The 26,458-nt window shown below is 56.4% G+C and overlaps 1 protein-coding gene across 1 annotated transcript in view; it reads right to left on the bottom strand.

Moving 5' to 3' along the window:
- The window catches only part of SCUBE1 (signal peptide, CUB domain, EGF-like 1), a 124,506-nt gene that overhangs the window by 37,777 nt on the left and 60,271 nt on the right, over positions 1-26,458 (bottom strand). Inside the window, exons 5-6 of the mRNA XM_012638017.1 lie at positions 18,507-18,632; positions 14,127-14,243 (exon numbers count right to left, since the gene is read on the bottom strand). Coding sequence (XP_012493471.1) covers positions 14,127-14,243; positions 18,507-18,632 — 243 coding nt within the window. The remainder of the gene's footprint in view (positions 1-14,126; positions 14,244-18,506; positions 18,633-26,458) is intronic.

The following is a 26,458-nucleotide window of genomic DNA, read 5'->3' as shown; positions in this document are numbered from 1 at the left end:
CGGCAAGTGTTAGCCTTTGAGTGGGCACTGCCTGCTCACATCACCCAGGACTGGGCAAGGTCCTTGAAGGGCAGTCTCAGTCACAGTGTGGTAGCTACAACGTGAACTATGGAGTCAGGAAAACAGGATTCCCCGTGCCGGCTGTGTGAGCTTGGGCAAGTCCTTTTGCTTCTTGGAGTCTGTTTCCTGACGTGCAACTTGGAGATGATGACAGTTACCACATAGTTCTGGCAAGGTCCAGACAAAGCAGTGGGTGTGACGGTGCTCTGTAAACCGTTCTGTGGCTGTGACCACACGCTCACTCTTGGTGACATTTCACAGAACCTCTGCGTGTAGAGTCCTGGCATCCAAAGTCAGCTGCTGGTTCACTCAACAATTATTTCCTACGCTGCACTGTGCTGGGCAGATGTGCCCTGGCCACAGTCCCTGGTCTCGTGGAAGCCGCTGTCTAGTGGGCAGCAGACAGGTCAGCTCGGCCAGGAGGGGGAGCTACAGAGAGGACTCTGACATCCCTCAGGAGCGAGCATTTATCTGGGGAGACAGACGCCTTTCTCGCATGAGTCTGGTCCCATCTCTCATACTGCCCACGTCCCAGGCCACACCCTGTCACACCCAAGCATGGGTTCCACAGGACGGAGCCCTCGACCTAGCCCGACATGCTCCTCGGGACTCGGAAGCCCCCACCTCACCCCTGCAAGCTTTCCTGAGCTGCCCTGGGCTTCTGACTCCCAGGGCGGCGCCGTCTATTTGGGTGGTGGTTTGCTCTCCCGACAGAGACGTGTCGGGGGACCCTGGCAACGAAGGGGACCAAGTGACTGCCCTGTGTTGGCCTGGTGAGGGAGGGTCCCTGAGATGAAGCCACGTGACCCCAGCGACAGTCAAGGGTGCTGGGAGAGCGACGTGCAAGCTGAGGGGGCGGAACTGAAGGGCAAACAGGCTCACCCGGCTGAGGAGACGTGCGGCGGCTGCACCCGAGCAGGCCGCAGCGGAGCGCCCCGCGGTGCCCGCACCGAGAACTAGGCGTGGCGCTGGGCTCAGCTTCCAACACAGTGGGGGACTCGGGCCAGGGCCTTGGGCTTCCCACCCGTGGTGAGCCTGGACATCACTGGGGGGCTTGTCAACAGTGCAGGGCCCGCCCACTCCCAGAGGCTCTGATCCGGTGGGTCTCGTGCGGGGCCCAGTGCTCCACAGAGATCCTGCAGCCCTAACCTGCCCTGTGTCTAGAAGCCCCGACCCTCGTGGCTCGAGCAGCCCAAGGTTCTCGATGCGACCTGTCGAGGCCTCAGGTAGGGCTGGTCCACCTGCTCTCTGCCACCGAAGTCAACTGAAGCTGGCTGTGAAGGGTTAGCCACTGGCTCTCTCGGCCAGTCTGTTGACCCTCTGAGCCTCTTCCCTCCGCTGACTGCTGGGCCCTCCACGGCCCCCATCGCTTTAGGCAAAAGCCGCACCCCTGGTGAGGCCCTTACACAGTGGCCCTGGTACCCCTCACCTGTCCTGTCTCCTGAGGGGCCCTCTGAACTCCGGGACAGGCCGTGTCTCGTCGCTGGTGTGCCGCAGGCCTGTGTCCGGCACTGTGCGGAGCACGATGAGCAGGACCTCTCACGCTGCCTCCTGTCTTTCGGCAGGGAGTGCTGTGGTGGGGGCCTGACCCCATCTACAAGTGCCAGCGCCCCGGTCCTGACCACGCTTCTGCTCTTACCTCCGCCGGGGACACCAGGTCTGCCTCCAGCTGAGCAAATGTCCATTCCTGAGAGCTGTCTGCCTGCTGAGGGTGGCTGCTGGATGGGTCCACCCCAGGACAGCCTAGGGGACATGCTGGTGACAGTGTGCATGTATGTGGGGCAGGGGGAGTTGGTGTAGCTGGGGGCAGGGAGGCTGTGAAGGCCAGGACCGCGGCCCTGACAAAGCAGGGGCTCCTAAGAAGAGAGTGGGGAAGGAGGCTTGGGAAGGCCCCCCAGCCCCCCCACCCCCGGCAGTCAGCACCAAGCACTCGAAGGGGTGCCTCGGCCTCTGGGGCAGTCCCGGTGTGCCTGTGACTCTGCCGTTTTAGCCCACAGCCCGGGTGACTCCGGCTCGTGTAGACCCTTTGCTGACTTTGGCCTGGCTGTATGGAAATAAAAGGCCCATAGGCCCAACCACCCTGCAGGTCTCCACCTACCTGAGCACTGTCCTGCTCAGGGGAGTTCTCTGCAAGGTAAAACGTTGTCAGTGTCTTCCAGAGGCACCACGTGGGTTCACAATTCCAGGGATGTGCTGAGAGCGTGGCAAAACATACCCTCGTGTGCCTGTTTGGTGGGTGGGGATTTTCACACCGATGCTCGGAAAGCAGAAGCCACCTGGACCTGAGGGACAGTGCCCTGCAGGTCTGCAACAAGGAGGTGGGGGAGGGCTGAGGGCTGAGGGTGCCAGAAGCAGAGAAGACGCCAACCCAGAAGCAAGACAAGCAGACCCTGGGAGAGGCCTCCTCATTTGGTTTGAGGGGTCTTGAGTGCCCGTTCACTCAGGATACGGTGGCCGAACACTAAAGCATGTGGCAGGGGCAGGGCTGCCATAAGCCTCTTCCTGGCTTCTGCCTCCTCACCTCCTGCCTTACCCTGGCTGTTCAGAGGGTGCATGGGGCAGATAAGGCGGGCTCATGCACAGCATCTCACTTCAGTCTATCCTTTGGAGGCAGATGGGGTGGGAGCCTTGCGCCCACCCTAGAGAAGGCTCAGGGGACTGAGGTGCAGGGAGGGGAAGGAGCCAGAGCAAGGTCTTGCAGCTGGTGAACAGCTGGGCTGGTGCTCCTCTGCAAGGGGCTGCCCCCAGCTGTGCGACTGGGGAGGTCTGGGGGTCAGACCCTCCTGCCTAGAACACCCCAAACAGCAGCTAAGGCTCGCCGAGCACGACCGCACCAGGCCCTGTGCAAAGTGTGGGGAGGCAGAGCCATCCCCAGCCTGTGCCTGGAGGGAGCGTGGTGTGGTGTAGAGGAACTGGGCAAGCCGCTTCACTTTTCTGAGCTTCAGTTTCCTCATCTGTAACACTGAGGGGCACCTCTGCAGGTCGCTGGGAACATTAAAGTGTGTAACCCTGCCCGAGGCTGCTGCGCGGGGGAAGCCTTGTTGCAGATTCCTACCGGTTGCCCTGGGGACTCGGCCGAGGACAGATCAACCTGGGGCAGCGCAAGGCAGTGCCCAGCACCTGAGCACAAACCTCTGTGCTTCTGGGTGGGGCCTTCAGCAGTAGTATGTCCCCCAGCTCACCCCTCCTGCCCCGGAACTGCATGGGGAGAGTGGCAGGGGCAGGGTGAAGCTGGCACTTCCAGCCTGTAGCCTGCGTCTGTTCTCTCTCCCCGTCTCCAGAGCCCCAGTCTGCGAGCTGTGCAGGCCTCCCGGATGGTCTCTGAAAAATACTTGCTAATCCTGCTGCTTCTCCAGCTTTCCCATCAGCCCACAGTCTGACCACGGCCGGCAGGCTCTGGGCTTCTCACCTCCTTGTCTGGGACTTGTCAAGGTTTGATTCCTCACTGGCATTCCAGAGTGCCCGGTACAATGAATGCTAATAGGCCGGAGGAGATGGGAAGGATGGAAGTGAGTGGGCGTCTGCTTCATGGCACGCAGACCCAGGCGCGGCACGTTGGTGTTTCATCTGAGCTGCTCCAGAGACTGCACCCTTCTTGCAAGTGGGAAAGTGAAGCTCAGAGATGCAAGCTGTGACACAGCGAGTGACTGAGGAGGCCGGGACTGAACCCAGGTCTGACTCCAGAACATGGGCCAGGACAACAAACCGGAAGGAGTCACTTTCTTTGATTGGAGCAAAACTCCAATCAAGCGTTTTTCTGCTCCAAGAACAAACACACAGACCTTAAAACAAAGACACAGCCTGGATGAGCAACCTGAAACTACCCACTTTCCTCAGACCAGACTGGGAGGCTCCGAGCCACTGGCTAACCCATGGTCTGCGCCTACCCTGGCCACCCTTAGTCGGATCCAGCGAGAGATGAATGGGGGTGGGGGGGGCAGCAGGAAGGGCAGGCTTAGCCTCCCAGGTGGGTGGCAGAGGGGCCTGGCCAGTGCATCTGTTTACACACTGGGGCTCCTCCTAAGACTGCAGGTGAACAAAGGATTGTGCTGCCTTGGGTGCTGTCCATTCATGGCGACAGGGGACGGCCATATTACCATGCCAGGGCTGTTAGCAAAAACGGAAGAGGGTGGGGGAGGGGTGATTAGGTGGCCGAAGGCATTGAAGTCACATCTGGAATGGCTTTGGGGCCCACTTGGACCAGTGGCCAAGGAACCTAGGAAAGAGTTGAGGCAGGGCCCGTTCAGATGTGTGCCTAAGAAAGGTGCTCTGGCCACCACGTCACAGCCGATGGGCAGGCTGTGGCAGAGGCCAGGGGAGAGGAGCCAGGGCTGGGCAGTGAGGAGTAGTCTTGGTATTTGCACATTGGGTGAGGGCTGAGGCCCAGAAGGAGCATGTGGGGGTCCAGCACGCCTGGTCCCCACTGGGATGGAGTGGAATATGAGGGAAGCCGGCAGGGGACAGGGTCACCTCCTGTCTGTGGGGCTCACCTCCACTCTCTGCTGCCCTGAGCAGGTGGTGAGGCAGCAGAGGCACCCCTCTAGCCAGGCTTGGTCCCCAGAAGTGCCAAGGTGGCCCTGGGCAGGCCTCAGTCTCCCCATCTGGGCCAGCCAACGCCCTGCTCCCTTCTTGTCTCTACTAAGCCCTGTCTGGCACTGTGCCTTGACCCCACCCACTCTATTCCTCGAGACAGCTGAGTCTTTGTGACCTACCTTCCTCTGCCAGCCCCAGCTGTGTGTTTGTGAGACTAAACTTGGGGCAGGAGCTCAGGCCTCAGCTGACCAGAGACCAGCCACTCTTGGGTGGTCACCCCAGTGACTGGGGTGTAACCTGACCACCCGATCCTTCTCTGATGGAGCTCAGTCTCAGAGCCAGTGGGCAGGGAGCCCCAGCTCAAGGAAAGAGAGTCTGTCCCCCACTACTCTCCGGCCAGGTCTCCTGCTAAGCGCCTGGCCCTGAGGAACTGCCCTATGTCACCACCTCACTGGCCAGCACTCAGATCTGCTGGAGCCCCTTCCCACCACCAGGCATGCCCAGGCTCCGGGTCCCATCCTTTCTCTCTGAGCCAGACACCTGCCTGTCTGAGTGGTGAAGCCCCACCCATTCCCGGCACCTCCTCCAGGAAGCCTTCATTCATGACTGAGCCAACCAGCCTCCCCCAAGCTCCTGCTCTGGGCAAGGCCCTGTGCTGCATGCTGGGGGCATCAAGCTGGTGCAGACCTGGCCTCTATCCCCAGGCAGGTGGTGCTGGCAGAGGAGGGGTGAGCAGAGTGGACGAGGAGGCAAGGTCCAGTGAGATCTGGACACACAAGGTGGCCTTTGCCAGGTAGAATCATACAAGATGGCACCTGGGTAGAGTGATAGGTGGCATGATGGGCTGAATGTGCAGAGCCTAAGGAGTTGAGCCTGCAGCTCAACTCCTGGTGGCCTCCCTTTCCATCGTTTGCACTCGGCACCCCAGCGATGCCAACGCAGCTGACATCCAGCAAGTGCGTCCTCTGCCCGGCACCACTCTGAGCACTTTCTGCTTATTAGCTCATTTCATCCTCACGACAACTCTAGGAAGTACACACTATTGTGATCCCCATTTTACAGATGAGGAAACACGCTCAGAGAAGAAACTTGCTTGAGCAAGTGTAGCTTCTGAGGAGTGGACAGACCTGGAACCCAAGCCTGAAGCTCTTCCCCTCTCCTCTGGCTGCCCTGGGGCTCCTGCTGGTTGGGCTGTGCCTCCGAGAGACGCCCAGGCAATGTTTGCTGATCAAGGACTCATAGATGCTGGTGCTGGTCCCAGGTTCTGTTGGGCAATGGCCCAGGGGACATTTATGAAGAGGGCTCTTACTGTACAAAGGCATAGGTAAGGCTTCCAGGGGCCATCCATGCTGGAACGCAAGGCCCCCTCAGACCAGGCACTGCTTCTTAGGCAGTGTCCCAGCAGCTCTGACTTCTGTAAGCATCACCCAGCACCTACTCCCGGCCAGACTCCTAGAGGAAGCAGAAAAGTGTGGGCCTCAGCCTGACCAGGCAGGTGCACTGCAGGAGGACAGGGACAGGAATTCCGAGCTGCCTCTGTGTGCCACAGTCTCCTCATCTCCAAAACATGTTCACACCGGCCCACAGGGCGGCTATGAGGCTGGGGAAGCCTTGGGGGCTGCCAGTCAACTTGGGATAGGCTGGCTGTGGACACTGTTGCTTTAGTGTCCGAAGGAGGGATGCTCTGAGCCTGCAGAGCGTGTCCCCTAGGCCTGACAGGGGGCCCAGGACTTGGGCGTGCACAGGGCTCGAACCTTGCCCCAGACTGCTGCTTACTGACCGAGTGATCTCCCTTCTCAGGGCCTCAGGTTCTTCATCTGTAAAATGGGGACAGTTGCCTCACAGGGTTGTGGGAAGACTCACTGGAGCCAGCTGGAAAGTCCTTTGCAAACTGTAGAGTGCTGCGGTGGTCCTGGTAAGGCAGAAGAGCTCAGGGAAAGGGGGCAGCTGAGAGGTGTGAGGCTGCCTGAGGCAAGAGCTGGGGATGAGAGCAGCCCTTCTGAAGGGCTGGGGTGCATCCCACACTCTCAGGACTGGCTCCAGAGCCCCTGCTGAGTGCTGGGATACTCGTGGTCCTGGGGCTAAGTCAGTGAGGAGAGCAGGTGTGGGCTTCACCCTGATGGACGTTCTCCCAGCCCAAGTTGAACGAATCATCTGTTTTAGGCAGAATAATGGCCCCCTAAAATATCCACCTCCTAACCCCAGGACCTGCGACCCTACACGGCAAAAAGGACTTTGCAGGTGTTAAGAACCTTGAGATGGGAGGTGACCCTGCACTATCTGGATGAGCCCATTGAGATCACAAGGGGTCCTTAAAAGTGGCAGACGGGGGCAGAAGAGATGGGCCAGGGAAAGGGCTGCGACAATGGGTGGGTCACAGAGACGCCAGGCTGCTGGCACCGAAGGTGGAGGATGGGCCCCGAGCCAAGGAACACGGCTAGCCCTAGAAGCTGGGAAAGCAGAGAAAGGGACTCACTGAAGCTGCCCATGCTACAATCTTAGCCCTGTGAGAGCCATGTCCAATCTCTGTCCTACAGAAGACAATAAATTTGCATTGTTTTAAGCCACTAAGATTGTGGTAATGTGTTAATAGCTACAATAGGAAATGAACACGCCATGTACCCTCAGCATTCTTCCGGGAAAGGAACTTGCTGTACAACCCGGAGCCAACACGTCTGACTCACGGCATCCTGCCAATCTTGCCATATGCAGGGTCCCAAGGACCCTGCACCAAACTTCGATCGCACCCGTCGCTAGGCACGCGGACATGTCACATGAGCAAGCCTCCCAGGTCCTCGACATTTCTCACTTTACCCTTCAAATTCAAAAACTGTAATTGATTTGCATGACAATCTAAAGTTGGTTACATGTTTTGAGGCCTTTTTAAAGTAAACATAACTGACTCTGTCCTTACCCTGTGCTCAGTGACGGGGGTAACTGCCATAAACAGCAACTGCTCAGTGCCACTGAGAACCCAAGAGTGCGGCAGGGCCACGTAGCCTGGAATGGCCCCACACCACTGTGCTAGAGGCCCCTGGGCCCCCAGAGAATAGCTCTCTGGAGGTATTCTCTCTCCCCATGCACACTCCAGACTGACAACCACTGCGTCTGCTGCTGGGAGCACTCCCTTCCCTCCTGGGGCCAGAATCCCGGCTCCGTCCTGACCAGCTGCACAGCTGCAGCCACTGATCCCCTCTGAGCCATGTGTCCTCCCTTCTGTGGTTTCTAACAGAGATGGCCATTTCTGCATCCTGGTGCCGCCAGAGGATGGAGTTCTGTGCCCCTGAAGGAGTCTCGCGGGAGCTGGCCAGGCAGCAGCCAAGAGCACAGACTTGCTGCAAGCAATGCTGCAAAATTTCAGTCAATGCTGCTGTTCCTACCACTTCGTGTTCATGTCATGTCACTTCTGGTTTCTAAACTTGGGAACCTTATAATAAAAATGTCACAACTTGAGCAAACAAAGAGCAGGCAGGTTTCAAGCAAAGAATTGAGAAGCTCAGAGATGGGCAAAGTGCCTCAGTTTTAGTTCATGTATTTTGTGTCCTCTGTTTCTCGCTTCTGTCCTGGCTCTTGGCTGTGTTAAAAGGTGAGGCTGTTAATTAAATGACTTGCAGATATCTAAGGGACTGTGACCTCTTCAGTCTGGGCACAAAATATTTCCAAAATAATTCTAATTCAAACAGCTGGTAAGAGCGTACGAAATCCAAATTCTGCATTTCCTTTTGGGGGACAGCAAGTTGGAACAGGAAGCCTGCAACGTGGAGCTGTGGCACTGAGGCCACGCACCCTCCAGGAGACCGATGGCTCCTCCATCCAGAATGGGGGGTGTGGCCCTGGATACCCCATGGGGAGACGAGAGAGCTCACAAGGAGGAGGTTTCACTCTGGACCTGCAGGGCAAGTCTGCTCCCGAGGTGTGGCCCGCAGGGAGAGTGACAAGGATGGGTGTGTGCCCGGAGGTTCACGGGGCTGGCAAAAGCAGCCCTGGGAGCCCTTTGCCCTGAGCTCTCTGTACCTGCTCACTTCCTGGGGGAAAGGGAGCCCTCTCTCTATCCTCTCTTACCCACTCTAAAAATAAACCCTCAACATAGGAGATCACTGGCAACTCTGGGCCAGAAGAAACCTGCGGGCTGTCTTAGCCCCCATGTGACTATGGCACAGGTGCCCTGCTCTGGCGGAAGCCTGTCCCAGGACTCCAATGGGCCCTGCTCACATCAGACCATTCTGGCCTCCCAGTCTTCTCTCACACCCAGGCACCCATCTCCGTGCTCTCGTGGGAACTGGCCAGTGCAGTGGTCAAGGGCACAGACTTGGGAGCCCGGCAGCCCAGGGTCTGACTTTGCCATGTCTCACCTTCTCCATCTGTTGCTGGGTCCTTCCTCCCTGCCTGTTCTACCTCACTCCCCTCCTAGGACCCCAAACAGGGCTCGAGCTGCCCAGCAACCCCAGGGGCTGTCAGGATAGAGTGCTGGCGCTCTCTCTCATGGGCTGGTGATGCTGGCAGCACTGACAGACGGGGCCGAGCAGCTCTGAGTCCTCTCCCCAGACAGGCTGCTCTCTCCATGCAGGGCCTGGCTCTGAGTGTGATGCTCAGGTGTGCTCTGACCAGCATGGGGCAGAAGGGGAGGGTCCACCTCCCTCACTCTCCATACCTTGCCTCTATTAATACAGCGTGGGGGCAGCCACACCTCCCCAGGGGCTAGGTCTTTATCACACAGGTGGCTCTCAGAGACAGGTGCTAAGAATTATGAGCTCGTGAGATGGGGGCTCACCTGTGCTCTAGACTTGGGGCCCCAAGATTGACCTTTCGTGGAAGGCTCTGAGTCTGGCTACCTGGTTCCCGGGGAGGCCTTGGCTGTGGGTCCTGTCCCCTGGTGCAGGGAGACCAGAGGGAGAGGTCTCCTCTGTCTGTGGCGCAGGACAGGCTCTAAGGGGGTGGGATAGGGGGATTTCAATAACCAGAGAGGTGGGAATGCAGGGAGCCATTTCCTTGGTCTCCACCCCGATGCCTGGCACAGACCCCCCGAAACGATCCCTCCATCTGCCTCCAAACCCAGGGTGAGGTTACCTGTACTCTCAGTACCTCCCTCCTCACCTCCCAACCTTCTCCAGGATCTGGTTCTGGGCCATTTTCCACAAACTCTAATTATAAAAAGCAAGTGCAGAGGCCCCTCTCCCCACCCACCCGCCCACTGCACCTCCCATCTGCTCCATGCTAACGCAGCTTGGCCCTCTTCTGCCACCTATCCTCTTCCCAGGAAGGGCATGGGGTACCTGAGGGGCCCAGCTCCTGGTCCTTCCCTGCTCTGGCTTCAGACAGTAGTGCCACCACTCCTAGTGAGTGATGTTGAGGGCCCTGGGCCCTCTGAGACCTGAGCATGGCCTCAGAACACTTACAACCCTGGGTCTCCCACTGCCACCTCCAGCCACCTTTCCAGAAAGTCCACAGTGCTGACTCCCGCCTTCCTGGAGGGTACTGGTCATTCCTGCTGGCTGGGGCCTGGGCTGGAGGCTCGAAGCCTACCCCCTCTGCCCTTTCCAGCTCTTCCCAGGCCAACCCAGACTGCCCAAGTCAACAAGACAGCCCTGTCCAAAGATCTGCAGAGAACTGGATTCCAGCCTGAGCTTGTCCCGTCTGTCTGTGTGACCAGAGGAAGAGAGGGCTCTGGCCTCTCTGGCCCTTAGTGTGCTCATCTGAGCCCTGCCTAGCATGGACTTTGGGGTTCACAGAACACCATAGGCCAGGCCCAAGCTCTTTTGCTCCCCAAAACCCCCTGGAGGCAGGCTGGCCACAAGCTTCCTCACCAGCACATGAGGCCACCTCTCTTCCTGTGCTCCACCCCTAACCTTCCTCCTGCTTCCTTTCTAAACGACTGAGCCCCTCTAAGGTCTACACGCAGTCCACAAAACCAGGTGACCTCTCTGGGACCTTCAGGCTCTGATCTTCATGGTCCTGTGATCTCAACGCTTGAGATAGCCCCCATGGCCGTGACCTCTGGGCAGAGCTCAGCTAGCTGGGGTAGTGTGCAACCTTGGGCAAGCCAGGGCACCCCAGTGAGCCTCGGTTTCTTCCTCTGAAAAGTGGAGACTGCACCACCCGACCCCATAGCTGCCAAGGCTGGTGTGAGCTATCCAAGAGCCACAGCCCCGGGTGACTACAGCCATGCTCAGCAACCCCAGCACTGTGGAACCGACTGATGGACATGGGAGTGAACGAGTGAGGAGGCAGACCGAGCTGTCCAAGAGCAGGGATTTTCGCCTCTTCCTTCTCTTCCCCCACACTGGCCCTGGATCAACCCTGCCAGTAGCCTCCCAAGACACTCTGAGCGGCACCTGAGAAATAGGTGGCTTTTCCCTTGTGAGGTACCAGAGGCCCTGGATGGTGGCTTCCCTCCTAGGGGGGAGACGCGTAAGGACCCCCTTCTACTTGAGCGCCCTCCTCTGTGGCTGAGCCTCAGTGCTGCTCTGTGGATGCTGGGGTCCTGCTGCAAGTGTGGGTGCTTCCTGCAAGTAGGGGAGCTTTACCGCCAGTCTCCTCATAGGCACAGGCCGGCAGACACAAAGAACACATGCGCTTGATGGAGGGTACGAACTTTAAAAAGGAAAAGGTGAGGTCACACCTGGAGTGGAGCCCCCCACACTCACACACAGACACGCGTGACTGCACACATGTGGGCACACCCCACCACACACAGATGCACGCCAGCACACACATGCTCACACCCACACACCAGCACATGCCCAAGACACGCACATGCGCACGCGCACACACACACACACACACACACACACACACACACACAAAGTGCAAGTACGACAAAGGAAGTGGAAGAAAAGTGTTACCCATGAGTAGCCGCCGTTTCACCCGCTTGTCCACATCAGCTACTGACGTGGCATTGAACTGAGAGCGCTCAATTGCAGCCTCATCCTTCTCTAAAACACAAGTAAGGGACAAACACGGAGCCGGTGGTTAATGAGAGCCCACTTCCCGCGGCCCAAGACAGTCAGCCTCTCGGCGTGGCGCACACAAAGCCAACGCAGCATGCCGGGCCAGCGCGGCGTCCGCGCCGAGGGCTAATCCCAGGAACCTCCAGTGGGTATGTTCATGGCAAAGCGAGAGGCAGCAAGGGCGAGGGCGGGGGTTGTGCAGAAAAGGAGGAATGACCACAAAATGCCCTGGGGCACAGATGGGACTCAGGGCCCACGAGCAAACAGAGGCGGCAGTGGCTCAGGCAGAGGGCCATGGACGCAGACAGCACCACTGCGGTGCTCACAGAGATAGGTGATCACAGGCCCTGCTCAGGCTGGAGAGGCAGGCGCAGGACGAGGCACAGGACGAGGGGACAGGGACAGGGCCGCGAGGTCCGGTGATGGATGTGCCTGGGACAGCAGATGCCCTGTCACAAGGACGTGAAGTGTGCCAACCACTTGTGCAAAATTAAGAACAAAACACACGGAGGAACACACATACACACACAACGGACCCGATCGCACAGACACAGAGAAGCTGCGGGATCGATTGGGGCAGCGCTGGTTGCCTGCTTGTCTATAGAGGACTAGAGCTAAACATCCAGGTGCCCGACAAGGGGCTGCGGAGAGGGGTCAGTCATTTTAGGAGCGTGCAGAAGAGCAAAGGCCCGGGAGGGCCAGGGAGCGTGCTGGCTGTGCCAAGACGCTTCCTGTGGGGCGGTGTGCAAGGTTAGCGGGCTTGAGTTTCTTTGCTCGGTCGGGAGATGTTCCCACGGGGGGACCAATGAACAGTGAGCAAAGTCAGATGAAAGGCGCTCATCCTGGCAGGAGTGGAGCAATGGCAGTAGGAGCTGGCATGGAAGATGTTTTCTAATGACAGGGGAGGGAAGAGGGGCTTGGGAGTTACTTTAGAAAGCGGATTCAAGCAGGGACCTTCACATGCAGCAGACATTAAAAACTAAAAAAATCAGAAAGGATGAGTCAGGTGGACAAAGACAAGATGTGTTAGACAAAGGCTGGGTGTGTGTCTGGCCCGGCAGCTGTTTGCACGGGTCCAGCGGCCGCAGAGTCGGCTCCACTGGAGATGGCAAACCCTGGGGGAGACCCGGAGCAGAGGAGACAGCGGAGAGGCCAGCATGGCCCGGGAGAGCCCCCAGGCAGGACAGCAGAGGGAAAGAGGCTGGAGGGGAGGAGGTTCTAGATGGGATCAGGCTGCAATAGAGACACTGGTCTGAGACCGGGTTTGACTTTTAATTTTTTTTTTTTTTGATTATTTGGTTGGTTTGGTTTGGCTTTTGGCTCTGAAAATAATTAATGGACGTCAGTTATCAGACAAGACAGGCAATCAGGGACCATCACCAGAAAAGCAGGAAGAATGAGATAAAAATGAAATAAAAAAAAAATGGTTGTCTGAAAGAAGAGACCACACAGAGGAAGGGAGAACCACCGCAGGCAGCAGCACCCTGTGACCACAGCCCCAGACGACAAAGGTGATGGCCTGGTGCCCCCACCGGCCCAGGGCCCAGCTCCCCGAGATGCACGGAGCAGAGTCCCAGGGGACAGGGCGGAAGCCAGCTCTGCTCCTCGTGCTTCTGCCTGCTTACCGACCCTCTCTGTTACCCGAAGGCCCCTCAAGAAATACCTTCCGAGTTTACAATGAGAAATGGGGCCTTTTAAAAATAAATAATAAATGTGATAACTGATCTGTGTGGGGTTTCTAAAGTTTGCTAACACTGAAGACAAAGACGAGGGTGAACTCGGGTGCCAACTTTGCAATTCCTCTTTCTCAGATAAAAAATCTGCTGTTACTTCTGAGTGTGAGAAAAGAGCCTACTAGCGATTACGGCAGGAAATAATCACAAATATTCAAGCTTCCCTTTGGAAATATGGACCAGGAGGAAGGAGGTGAGCGAGACTCACGTGGCAGATGAGTAAACGGGGCAGGGCGATGCTGGGAAGCGTGGACTTCAAGAGGGAGAGAAGTTCTGAGAGAGGCTGGTTCCTTGGAATAAAACACCCGACCCCACACGGGATTCACGCCACCCATCTGCCCTGGACTTTTGGACAATAATGACTTAAGGCAAAGTTCTGAGAAAAACCTCTTGGTTTTCCAGACTGCAGTAGGCGGGCAGCTCACATGACTAACGGTAGCAGTCAGGCAGCTTACACGGATCTGGCTGTGTGCTTCCGCATCAGGGGAGGAAACCCTTGTGCTTCAGGAAGAGAAGACGCCCTTCTCAGGTACACACACCTTCCTTCTCCCCACAGAACATCTGTCTGGGACCACCCCTCACTTTGAGGATGAGGACCAGCAGAAAACCCTGTTAGGGAGGCCCAAGGCAGGTGTCACCAGGGAACACAAGGCAGGGGGGGCACGGCCCTGGGCTTCCTTCGGGGACGCCTGCCATCTCCATCATCCCCATGGGCCTTCCTCCTCCTCTTTCCTTTATGCTTCCTTCTGAGAAACTGGGACTTGGAGAGTGCTGGCAGGCTTCAGGCCGCGTGGTGCACCCCGCGTGGGGTGGGGTGACGCAAGGGTGGTGTGCGGCAGAGGCACCTACTTACCGATGCACGTCCGACCGTCTGAGTGGAGGGCATACTTCTGGTGGCAGCCACACATGGGGCCCGTGTCCGTGTCCTCGCAGCTGTGCTGGCAGCCTCCGTTTCCATAGTTACAGGTTACTAGTTAGGCCCAAAGTGTACACACGTGTGTGTAAACAGAACAATAAAAACAATTAGTTTGTCGGTGTTGGTTGTGTCTTTTAGGCTATGGGGAAAGAGAGGCCAAAGATGGTCAGTGGGCAGGACCACGGAGGCCTGCCAGGCACCAGATGCCCATCTCCCTGCACTTCACCCCTCCAGGGTCTTCCCTGGGACTGCTAACTTCCTACAGCTGAACTGGGGGGACAGAGAATAAATTTGGGGTTGTGTGGGCTTTGAACAGAATGGGCACACAGCTGAGGCACTCAGACAGTAGTAGCTGAAGAAAGGGACAAGCTAGACACCTTTATCCTTCCTAGGTCGCAAGACACTTTACAATTGCCTCTCTCAATGGGGCAAATGTCTATTAATACCAGGACAAACTCAGCAAGTTGTCAGAGGAGGGGAGATGGCAGGCCGATGGCTAGAGGTGACACTCATTTCCTTAGTTCCTGCAGAGCTTTCTTTCCTCTGCCTATGTCTTGGGGTATGTGGAAGGATGTCCCCAAATGTCCACCCGGAGGAAGGGAGAACCAAGACAGGCAGCAGCACCCTGTGACCACAGCCCCAGACGACAGAGCTGATGGCCTGGTGATGGCCAAGTCCCAGTGGCCATCTCAAACTCCATCCCCAAAAAGCCCTAATCCTCCTGGAGCTTGGTAATGTCCAAACAGACTTATGCAAATTAATATCATCCGAGGTGCGGTTTTGAAAATGGCCCAGATAAAAACACGTGGCATAGTTTGTGATGCCTGTGGCCTGGAGGATCTAGTGCCCCTCAGCCCAGAATCTCAAGGCGTCCACAACACCAGCAACCTGGCCTGGCTGAAAAGGGGGCTGAACAGAAAGGAGTCAGTCTGAAGTAGAAAAAATTACAAATTCCAGTTTATTTAAAAGAAAACCCATTATCAGTTTCCAGGATGAGAGAGATTGCTGGACGAGGACGAGGTGATCCAAGGTCCCTCTGGGAGGGGTTCTCAGCGCCCCTGCTCTGTTATGCGAGTGAGACTGCACGCCTGTCCCCTGTACATAAAGGGTCCACCAGGGCCTCAGCACACGGTGTGCTCCTGGACACCCTGCCCATTTGTCCAGAGTTCTGTCTATACTCTTTATTTTACTTGGCGAAATCCTAGTGATGATCAAATATGCAAAAATAAATCTCAGACCAACTATAGTCAGAGGATTCAAAAATTCTAAACCCTGAGAGTTTGAATTAATTACGTTCTATTAGGCTGATCCATTAGCATTGCTGGTACCAGAGGGAAGTCACTTGGTGGCAGCTCCCCGGGGAAGGATTCCAAACATTTCAGAACTGACTTGGGCAGCTGCTCTCCTCAGGCGCTCCTCCTTCCACAAAGACTGCCGTGAGTGACGGTGGCCCCTTCAGCCTTGGACACGTGCAGTCTCCACGGCAGGTGAGGAGGATATAAAGAGAATGGCTTGATGGGGACAAGTGTCTGCTCAGTGGCCCAGATCCTGTCCTCAGCAAGCAGTGGCTCTAAGGGGCTGCCCCTCTTCTGCAGGGAGCTGATGACCATCCGAAGGAGGGATTCAACTTCTAGGGTGAAATTTAAAGGACCTAAAAAATGCTTCTGGAAACACAACTGGGGCTTCAAGCACAAAGCCCTCTGGCCCCTTTTTTGCAGAAGCGACTCTTCTCTTAGCACTCTGGGGAGGAGTCCGGCATCCTGAAGTCCCATTCGCTCATCTCGGAAGCAGCTTGTCTCTCTGGCCAGAAAGAGGCTCAGGGAAGCCAAGGGTTCCAGGAGGCTGCAGCTTTGCACACATGTCAGGTGACAGGGAGAGACCCAGGCAGAACCCAACTTGGGCTGGATGTCCTGTGCCTTTCTGGGACTGAGCAGAGTCCCATTTCAGAGTGCACAGGGATGGAGCTAGGGAGAAGGCAGTGAGAATACTGCGGACAGCTCTCCCCAAGCTCCAGGAGGCTTCTGGGATGGGCTGTCCCCCAAAAGTGCCTCTAACGAGGACACAGGCCTGCCTGAGGCAACTGGAGGGAGGTCTCCACTCAGGGCCCCTTGTTCCTTCCACACAGGTGTTTGTGCATCTCACAGACCCCCATGGGCCGAGCCTTCCCGTACCTGGAGAGCCTACAGCTCTCATGGAAATACCTAAGCCCAAGCTCTAGGAAGACAGAGAAGGATGGAGAAAGCCTGCTCTGGCCTGGGTGTGGATCCTGGGCTCTGGACAGATGAGAATTTGGTCACCTTGGTCCAGAAAGGCTGGCTAAGTCAGGCATCAGCCCCCAACCCAACTTGCAATCCAAAATTTCCTGGACCACAAGTGACCTCAAGGATTAGAGTGAAAGGCTCAGAGTTCAGAGTTAAGTTCACACCAACACTGCCTCCTTAACCACACAGAGGGACCAGTGCTGGACTAGCTGGGCAGCCACCTGTGCAGGCCCTTCGTGGGAGGCCTCAGGCCCTCAGAAACCACACTGGGCTCTCCACACCTTGGCAATACCCAGCCACCCAGTGGGGAAGTGGGACTGCTGCTTTGGAAACCAGCAAATGTTCTGGGCAAGGGTTTAGCTCTTCTCTGACAGGGCAGCCAGGCTAGGGGGTGGGGGTCTTCGCTGCTCACAGAGCCCTGCCTTGTCCCTGAACTCTCACAACAGGCCAGCTCCTCAGGAGATGCTCTCTGAGCAAACCGTCCTTGTAGCACTTGTCCAGATGGCAATGTGGAATCAGGTAGTGAGCTGTCCCAGCTACGCTGGCCTGTGGCCTGTCCCCTGATCGAAGGAGTGCACTGTCCTGGCTATCTAGGAGCCTGCTGACTCCACGTGTTCTTGCCCTTGGCCTTTCTTGTGAGGAAACTTGGATCACGCAACAGGGAAGACTGGGGAAAATGAAGTTAGCATTTTCTGTTCTGAAAGCAGCCAGCTGGCTGGAGGTTCCTCTGCAGTTAAAGGAATCCATCTGGCATAGAGGAAAGGGCGTCTTGCTGGGGTCCCAGGGCTGCAGCCGCCCCCACCTGGTCCTGCCCTTGGTGACAGCATACCTACTTATCTTTGTTATTCCACAGGAAAGAGCCAGAACACAGGAAGGCTGGCCCATCCCTCTGACCATAGCTGGGGCAAAAGGAAGCACCTCCACTTTGGGAAATGGGTAAATCAGATCTTGTCTGATGCACGTGGGTCCCAGGGCCTTGGCAACTGCTTGAGGACAGCATGAGTTGGAAAGGTGTCAAAGATGCCCAAAGGAGAGCTGGGGACAGCTGAGAGAATCGCAGACTAAGGAGGATGGACCAACAAGGGCCAGCGGTCTTCTCCACATAATGAGGGAGGGAAGAAGGGTCATTTTATTTATGACAGCTGGTCAGCCCGTCTCCCATTTCAACAGCTAGGTGAGGACCACTTTCTCTACTGAGAGTTGGAACTGGATGCCTCCGTAACACTTTTCTGCATCAGAAAGTGGGCTTGGTATGAAACACGGGAAGTGCTCACAGCAGCCCCCTCCTCTCTCTGTAGACAAAGGGCAGATGCAACGTCAGTCCGGGTACCCCGCTGCCCGACGAGGAGAGGCCACGTCCTGCCATCCCCCTACGTGGCTGTTGGGCAAGTGTGTTGGGTCTGAAGCATTTGTGGATCAGCTGAGTGTGCTCAGCTACTGTCCTACTTGTTTCCGGGCTCCCACTCCTTCTGGAGGACTGGGTGACCCTGTTAAGAGGCTGGATTACACTGGAGCCCTGCAGGCAACCTCCAAGCAGGTCCTGAAATGGCACCTTTGGCCAGAGGCTTCATTCAACCCAAATCTCCCAAGGTATCATCATTTGCAGTCAGCTTTGCAAGGGTCAGAATGTAAGTTCTGATCTTTGATCCTGGAAATAAGGTCAGGACAGCCAGAACGGGACCCCGAAACCAAACTCCTGTCCTTCTTCGTACTACCCCATTACCAAGGGCTTCCCAGGCCTATGGAGAAACCTGGCCTTGTAGGCCTCTGTGCCACAGCCCTCCATTCCTGCTGGAGAGCTCAGGCTCAGGGCCCAGCGCGAGATCCAGCCCAGCTCCTGGGGCAGCATTGGTGGTGTCATGCCTGGTAGGGAAGACCCCAAGCCTGGGGTTCATAACCCCTGTCCCTCATGCCTCCCCCAAACCCTGCCCTTTTCTCCACCCCGTGAAGCTGACAGCCCTCCCTGGCCAACGTCCAGCAGGCTGGACAGACCCTCCACAAAGCAAAGGCAGGAGGCGCGTGGGGATGTCTGACCCAGTTGCCTCCATCTACCTACGTGTGCAGTCCTTCTGGTTTTGGGCAAGGTCAAAGCCGGGCCTGCAGTCGCAGGCCACCCCACCTTTGGGCGTCTCCCGGCAGATGTGGGCACAGCCATGGTCTTTGTTCATGCAGTTCATACCCTCTGGGAAGAGAGACGGACAAGAAAGGGGTTGGGGACCAGGGAGAGGGAGGGAGAGAGAAAATTTCAGGCTGAAAAGAGATAGCCAGATGGTATGTCACAATCAAATGGTGCACTCTTGGGCTGCCACTGCATGCACCGTACACACGCACGTGTACATACACACATACACACACACGTGTGTGTGCATCAGCCGCTCACATGGAGATCCCTTAGGGAGAAACCAAGGGCCTGGTGCCTGGGTCTGGAGTCAGGCCTCGCTCTGTGAGCTGGACTGTAAATGACACCTTGGGACCCACGGAGGCGAAGCTCCTGCCCTAGGTTAGGTTACAGACGTGGTCTGTGGAACTATTTTCGTTTTGGAGTCGTTTGCGCCCCCCCACCCCAGTCACCCATGGTTTTAGGACACCCCCACCCCAGCAGACCTGACTTCCCCTCCCTGTCTGCCTGGGGTAGCTCAGACTCTTTCATTGACCCCAGCTGATGTTTATCTTCCTAGTGGGCTTGTGAGGAGTTTCCAGAATTTATGAGGTTAGGGATCAAGTGAGAGGTTGCAGGTCACAAGTCCATCAAGAGGCCAAAGGCAGATGAAAGGGAAGAGCTGCTGTCTGCCAACACACCGGCTGTGACCCGACTCCCACCTCCACCTCAAGAAACCAACGCGGGGGTGAAGCTGGCCTTGGAGAGAGGAAGCGAATGCCGCAGCAGCTGCGCACACACAGGGGGGCCTCCTTCCCCAAGGGACACGCTGGCCTCTTGTTCAAGGTGAGCCCATCTCAGCCCTGTCCACTTTAAACATGGGTGTGCGGCAACTTAGGATATGTTGAAAACACAAACACCCTGGTAGATACGATAAAGATAAAATAAAGCCTAAAGTTAAAACCAAACAAACACAAAAGAGTGAAGCCTGCATTCTGCCCAGCACCCTTACTCCTGGTTGCACTGGATTTTGCCATTTTTATCATTCTTTCACCTTGATTTTCTCATATCTTCAAATCAAATTGCTGGACTAACGCAGAGTAAAACCAACTAACCACCGACTGAATGAGTAAAGCACGCTCACGCTGCCGCTCCTCACAGAAGGGCCCCGTTCACGTGGAGAGAGCAACCCTTTCGCTCACTCAATTCCAAGAGCATTGACGCACTAATCGCACAGACGGTGGCATGCCGATCGCCGTTTAACCACCTGCGGGCTGGAGGGCTGATCCGTGGTGTTTGCCAGTTTCTGTGGTATAAATACCCCGACCATGGCTGGTCTCAAGCTACCAGGGAGAGGTCACTGAAGGCGGAGCTGGGAAGAAATTGTGCACAGTTGGCTCCCACGAGCTGAGACAAGCCAGCCCTAGCACATGGCTTTCTTAGAAAGGTCGTTGTGAAGTCAGGGAGGTGCAGGTGTGAATCCGGCCTCCTTGCTAGCTGTGTGCTCTGCAGACAACTGCTCCCCTTCTCTGAGCCTCCACTGCAGAATGGGCATGGTGACCTCTGCCTCCCGGAGGAGGGATGCGAATGGAATGTGGTCAGACAGGAAGAGTGCCAGGCACAAACAGACTGGATCTCTCTCCGGAACACTAACTTCTGAAGGCTGCAGAGGGGGAGGAAGTGTAACTCCTCCCTGGAGCCCTAGCCAGGCAGCCCCGCCTCAGGGCGGCTTTAAGTAGAGGGACTTCCTTGGCCCACTGACACATATTCAGTCTCTCGTCAGGTCTTCTGGGAGACTCCTGCCCTGGTGAGGGTGTGGCCTGGGCTGGTGGCCACCAAGCAGTCTCCCTGACCATCATTAATGTCCAGGTCAGGGGTGGGCTCAAGGACCAGGGTCGCCTGCCCTCCCTGCTCATATGGCTCCTATGGCTCCCTGCTGTCCACTTTCTTCCCAGCCCCATGTACCCCCCTCCCCCACACGCATTCCCTGGGCCTGTGATCCATCCCATGCTGCCTGCTGACGGTACCCCAGAGGTGCCCCATCCCCCTTTTCCCCTTTGCTCCTCCATCCTCCCCAGATACCTTCTCCTGTTTTCCATAAACTAACTCCTACGCCCATCTCAAAGTCCACCAATTCCTTGAAGCTGATTCTTTTTTTGGGCGGGGGGACGGAGTTGCGCTCTGTCACCTGGGCTAGAATGCCATGGTGTCCGCCTAGCTCACAGCATCCTCAAAGTCCTGGGATCAAGTGATTCTCCTGCCTCAGCCTCCCAAGTATCTGGGACTACAGGCATGTGCCACCACACCCGGCTCATTTTTCTATTTTTAGTGGAGACAGGGTCTCACTCTTGCTCAGTCTGGTCTTGAACTCCTGAGCTCAAGCAATCCTCCTGCCTCAGCCTCCCAGAGTGCCAGGATTACAGGCATGAGCCACTATACCCGACCCCTCGAAGCTTCTTGATTCATGGGCTATACCCCCAGCACTACCACCCCACGTTACTTTCCCAGGGCTGTCCCATGGGTGGCACGGAGATCAATGCTGTAAGCAGAGCTGTGATTCTTTGTAAGCTGGGAAGAGCCCAAGGGCCCCTGTTTAGCTCAGCCTTATGTGTGATGAAGAAAGGGAGATTGAATTTCCATTCCCAGCCAAAGAACCACAATTTACGAGAAGCCCTGCTAATCATCACTGGCCATGAATCTGTCCCTGAGGAGCTGACGCAGCCCCCAACCTTGGACTACAGAGCTGTAGAGATCACTCAGTTTTTTCCTTCACCGTGGACTTGCTATCAAGTGATCTTTCTTTTGGAGAATCTTGACTTTAATAATGAGCCAAGATGTTGTTGTTGTTTTGCTAGCAAAGGATAATTTTTGGGGTAATCTAGCATCACTACCGACTATAGTAATCCAGGGTCACCACGACACGAAGCAACAGAACTGCAGAGCTGGGAAGGGTGAGCCCCAGTCCCCGTCAGCAGTGTGCCAATCTCAAAGGTCTCTCTACCTTAGTCCTCTGAACCACTGTGGGGAAGGGGCGGGGGACCCTGAGGTGGAGCTGAGGGCTGTGATCAGTCCTCACTCAATGCTCCAGGCCAGGTTCTGCACCCTGCCCCTGGCCCAGCAGCCCCAGCATGAGGCCCACTGTCCCTCCAATGGAAGGCAAGGGATGGGGCGGTGATCGTTAGTGGGACTGGCTTCAGGACCTCTTTATGTTCGTAATAATTATAGAGGAGCCCCAAGAGCTTTGGTATATGTGTTTATGGGTTACAGCTATTAATATTTACCATACTAGAAATTAAAGGAGAGGAATTTATGTTTATTAACTTATTTAAAAATTAAAAACTTATTACATGTTAACATAACTAATATATTTTTATTAAAAACTGTATTTTCCAAAGTGAGGGGAGGGCTGCCTGAGACAAGAGTCCTTGCAGCTCTACCAGCAGCCAGGCTGGAGTGAGCCAGGCTCCCTGGCTGTGCTGCCGGGGCTGGAGTCTGCTCAGCGTGAGTACTGCCGGGGCGCTGCGTCCCCGAGACGGGTGAGCATCAGAGCCTCACCATCACATTTCAAAATGACCCCTGCAACCACTCCAAGGATGGCTGTAAGTGACCAGCCTGGGGGTGACTGTGGCTTCCCCTGTGCCGATAATCCAGCTCCCCTGCCAGCTCCACTCCGGGCAGCACTGGCCTTCAGGCTGTGAGCAGACAGGCTATGTGGCTGGTGGAACCACAGAAAGTCAGGGCTGGGCGGGTCCGTGCAGCCCATCTCGTCCACCTATCTTTCAGGAGGAGAAAACGAGCCCCTGAGATGGGCAGTGAGTGTCTCAGACCACACAGCAGAACTGGAACCCGGGCCACCGGGCTCCCGCCTGGGCTCTCCCGCCCTGGAGTCAGCCCAGACGGCTGACTGGCAGCAAACATTTCCTTGGTGAACAGAATCCGGAACCGGCACAGAATTAGCCTAATATATGGTGCCTGTTACTGCTAATTGTCCCCAACTTAAAAGCCTATTAAAATTCAGGGCCAACTCAGATGTTGCCTCCGTGCAGCTCTCTGGGCAGCCCCTCAACAAAGCACGCAGCACCTGGCTCCTCTTTTGACCTTCCGTGGCTGTCACTGGAAGGCCCTGAGCCAGAACGGAGCCTCAGCCCCGTGCACCGCAGGATGCCTCTGACCGCAGCCGCCACCCCTCCAGCCTTTCCAAATGGGGTGAGGTTCCCCGAGCAGACTGCCTGGGTCTCTGACTCCCTCACCAGCTGGTCCTCTGAGCCCTGCTGAGGCCCTCTGCAGCCAGTGGGGCCTCCCGCTGAGGCCAGAAGCAGGCCTGGCAGAGCCTCCTCCACAGTCCTCCCTCACCCTCCCTCCTCTGGGCTTGGCCTTAGAAACTGGTCCCTCTTCTGCCTAACTGATGCCTTCCTCTTCCCAGAGCTACTCAGGACCCAGCCCCAATCCAAGCTGCTGTTCTTGGTTCTCTTGGCTCTCTGTGCTTTTCCCTCAGTTTAAAACATGCTGATGGGGTAGCTCTGTATCTACACCTGCTCTTGGTCTCTCCCATTAGATGGTGAACTCCTCAGGCAGGGGATGTGTCCTGGTCACTGCTGGCTGTGCCTGGAGCCACGGCTAGACACAGCAGACACTCAGCCAATGCTTAGTGAGCGCATGAAAAGCCACCAGAAGGAGAGGCCAACTCCAGGCCGCTAAGGTGGCACAGCCATGTGCTCGCCACACTCAAGACACCCAGAGGAAGACTGTCCCACTCAAAAGATGGGCTGGGGGCAGGAGCTCCCTCTGGCTGCCCTGCTGCCTTCTCTGGGTCTCTGTTTTCTCAGCTGTGTAATGGGGATATGATAATCTTTACCTCGGAGGACTGCCGTGAAGCTCAAATGAGATAACTGTATCCAGTGTGGCACAGGGCAGGTTCTCAGTAAAGCGTGACTGTTACTACAGTGTTTCCACTTTGCTGCTACTTCCTTCTGCTTGTGTTAGATCGGAACAGCTGCTCAAGCTGCTCTCTCTCCTGCCAGCCATGGGTAACTGGGGGAGGCCTGAGCTTTGCTTTTCTGTATCACGAGTACCCAGCACAGGGCCTGGCACAGGGCTAGGAATTAGCAAACAATGAACGAGTAGAGAAAGAGAGAAGGAAGGGTAGAAAAGGAGAGAGGGAGGAAGGAGGAAGGAAGAGAGAAATAAAGCCTCTCATATCTCAGAACAGACCAAGCCACTGTCTGTTATTTTAGGGGGCAAGACAAGAATTCTGGAAAGCTATTGTGGCATCCCTTGTGTGTTCTCTGAAACACAGCACAGTGCTTTGCACGCCTGATGCAGGAAATTCACAGCTCTGAGACGTCCTGTGGTCAGTGTGGTCAGTCCCTTCCCCCTCACTTAGCTAGGCACGCTGGAGTGGAGGAGACCCCAGGACTAGCAGGGACTGAGGATGGCCTACTCCAGTGCCTCACCTGATAGACCAAGCCACAATGGCACAGGGACAGGGGCAGCAGGCTGGAGCAGAGACAGGACACCATTCCACCCCGGAGCCTGTGTGGCTTCCTCTGTGCCTTGGAGCCTCAGGGACAGAGCGGGTGGCACCCCCTCCCTGCCCTCTCCCAGGAGGGACATCCTGAGGGCAGTGAGCCAATAGGAAGGAATGTGCCTCCTCCTGCAGGTGGTATTGCTGGATGGTTACTGCCAAGGCCATGGGGGCCACGTGGAGGACTGAAGGTGGAGAGGTGAAGCCTAGGGCATGTGAGGTCTTGGCAAAGCGCAGCTGTTCCAGGAGAATGGTCCTGGGACTTTATGGGTCTGCGACTCCACTTCCTCTGCCAAAGCCTCAGAGGCAGCCCCCAGCCCCATCCCAACTCCTCCCAGCCAGCCAGGCCCACTGGGGCTGGGTCTGGTTGGCAGACTGTTCAACCTGACGTGAGCCTGCACGTTCCTCAAGAGCAGGCCGAGCCTACACGTGCCCACCCCCAATCCCATAGGCGCAGCCCTGGCCCAGGCACAGAGCAGACTTCTGTGAGCCTGTGGGGCTAACGGGCCCTTGCTCAAACTCTGTCCCGTGGCTCCCTGCTTGTTCCACGTTTGCTCCTGGGAGCCACACAACATCTCCCTCAGCCTAGATATGGGGGGGCAGCCAGAGACGAGTTCCCCAGAAAGCCTGTTATCTCCTTTCCTGGGGGGGAAGTGAGATAGAATTTGAGAGTCGTTCCCAGAAATCCTGCTCCTCAGAGGGCCAGTGCCCATCAGGCCAGGCTGCCTGCCAGGTCGAATCTAATCCGATCCAACCCGTCCAAATCCAATTACACTCTGCAAACTCCGACCGAGTGTCTCCTTGGTGCCCAGGATGGGCTGGGAGCAGTAAGGAGATGGATGCCTTGCTGCCACATTGCCAGGTTCACATTCGGACTCTGCCACTTGCTGGGTGACCTCGGGCAATTGACTACACCTCTGAACCTTAGTGCCTACAGTCACAGGACTATGTGGATTGTCACAGGACCTGCCTCCCAGAGGCACAATAAATGTGCAGCCCCTGCCCTGGGTGAGTGAGGCACTGGCTGCGGGTGCAGATGAGGCTGCTGTGGGACTCTGTCCTGGGCAGGAGGGAGCCGCACGAGGGCTGTCAACAGGGAAGCGGTGCATTGATGTGTCAGAAAGATCTCTGGATGCCGTGTGGAAGGTGCCCCGAGGGGCAGGACTGCCGATCAGAAACAAGTGGAGAGGGTGTTGCTGTCACCCTGAAAGGGATAAAGGAGCCTGGTGGGAGGATAGTGGCTGTGGGGACAGGTAGAAAGCTGGATTGGACAAATTTAAGAGCCTCTTCCCCGAGTTTTCTGGAAGGCATGACATATGGACTCGGGCCCTCACAACAAGCCTGAGAAGCAGGAGCTGCCATGCCTACCTCACAGACAGGCATGTGGAGGCTGGGGCAGAGTGGGGGAAAGACGTGCCCTAAGATGTGCCCTCTCTTCCCAAGTGCCCAGCGCTTCCTCCTGAGAGACCCCACCCCCAGATCCTTGCCCTCTCTGGACCCTCTGACAGGCCCCTTCCCCACCAGAACCTATTTTTCCTAAAGGCCCTCTACCATTCTTGGATGCTCCGCCAGAGTGTTCACAGAGAGAAACAATGGCAGGACCTGCCTGGCCCCGGCCAGTGTGCACCTCCCGTCCTCTGCAAAGCAAGTTCACGGATGCATCCAAGGCAGGGAGTGGTGGCAGGCCCAGTGTTTGTACTTAGGAGCGGGGCCTAAGTACAAACACACTGGGAGCCCCAAGCCTGGGACAACAAAGCTGGAATGTGTCCTGAGGGTCGTTGCTATGGCAACTTCATCAATAACATCATTTTCTGCATCCATGTCCCTTAAACACATGGGAAGGGACGGCAAGCTGGGAACGGCAGAGCAGGGAGAAAAGAACAACTGCCTTGTCCTGCCCTTCCCCCCACAAGTTGGGAGGAAGGGATCTTCCTTCCCTTCACCTCATCAACAGAAAATTATGGAGCGAAGAAAGAGGCCAGAGCCCTGGGGGTGGGGGCAGGCGGAGGCTGCTGCTGTCCCGACCCAGACTCGGCAAGTTGTCCAAGTCAGGCCGGGAAAACAAACACGGGCTCCCACCAACTTCAAAGTGGGCCTGAAGAAAGTACCAGAAAAGTCCTGTCAACGGGGAAGGTGCAGGAGCAGCTGTGGGGACTGGACCTGTGGGAAAGATGACGATGACAGCAGTGGTAGCTGCACGTGTTCACCTAGAACTACCTGTGTAGCAAGTGCTGTCCACACACCACAGACGCGTCACCTCACTGACTCTCCCGCCAGCCCCAGGAGGCGGGTATGGCACAGTACAGGTTGAGAGTCCTTCAACCAAAAACTTGAAATCTGAAATGCTCTAAAATCCAAAACTTTTTGAGCACTGACATGATGCTAC

This window comes from Propithecus coquereli, unplaced genomic scaffold, assembly GCF_000956105.1.
Source record: "Propithecus coquereli isolate 6110/MARCELLA unplaced genomic scaffold, Pcoq_1.0 Scaffold126, whole genome shotgun sequence".
NCBI lineage: Eukaryota > Metazoa > Chordata > Mammalia > Primates > Indriidae > Propithecus > Propithecus coquereli.
The sequence above is the reverse complement of the archived record's forward strand: the minus strand, read 5'-3'. Positions and strand labels throughout refer to the sequence as shown.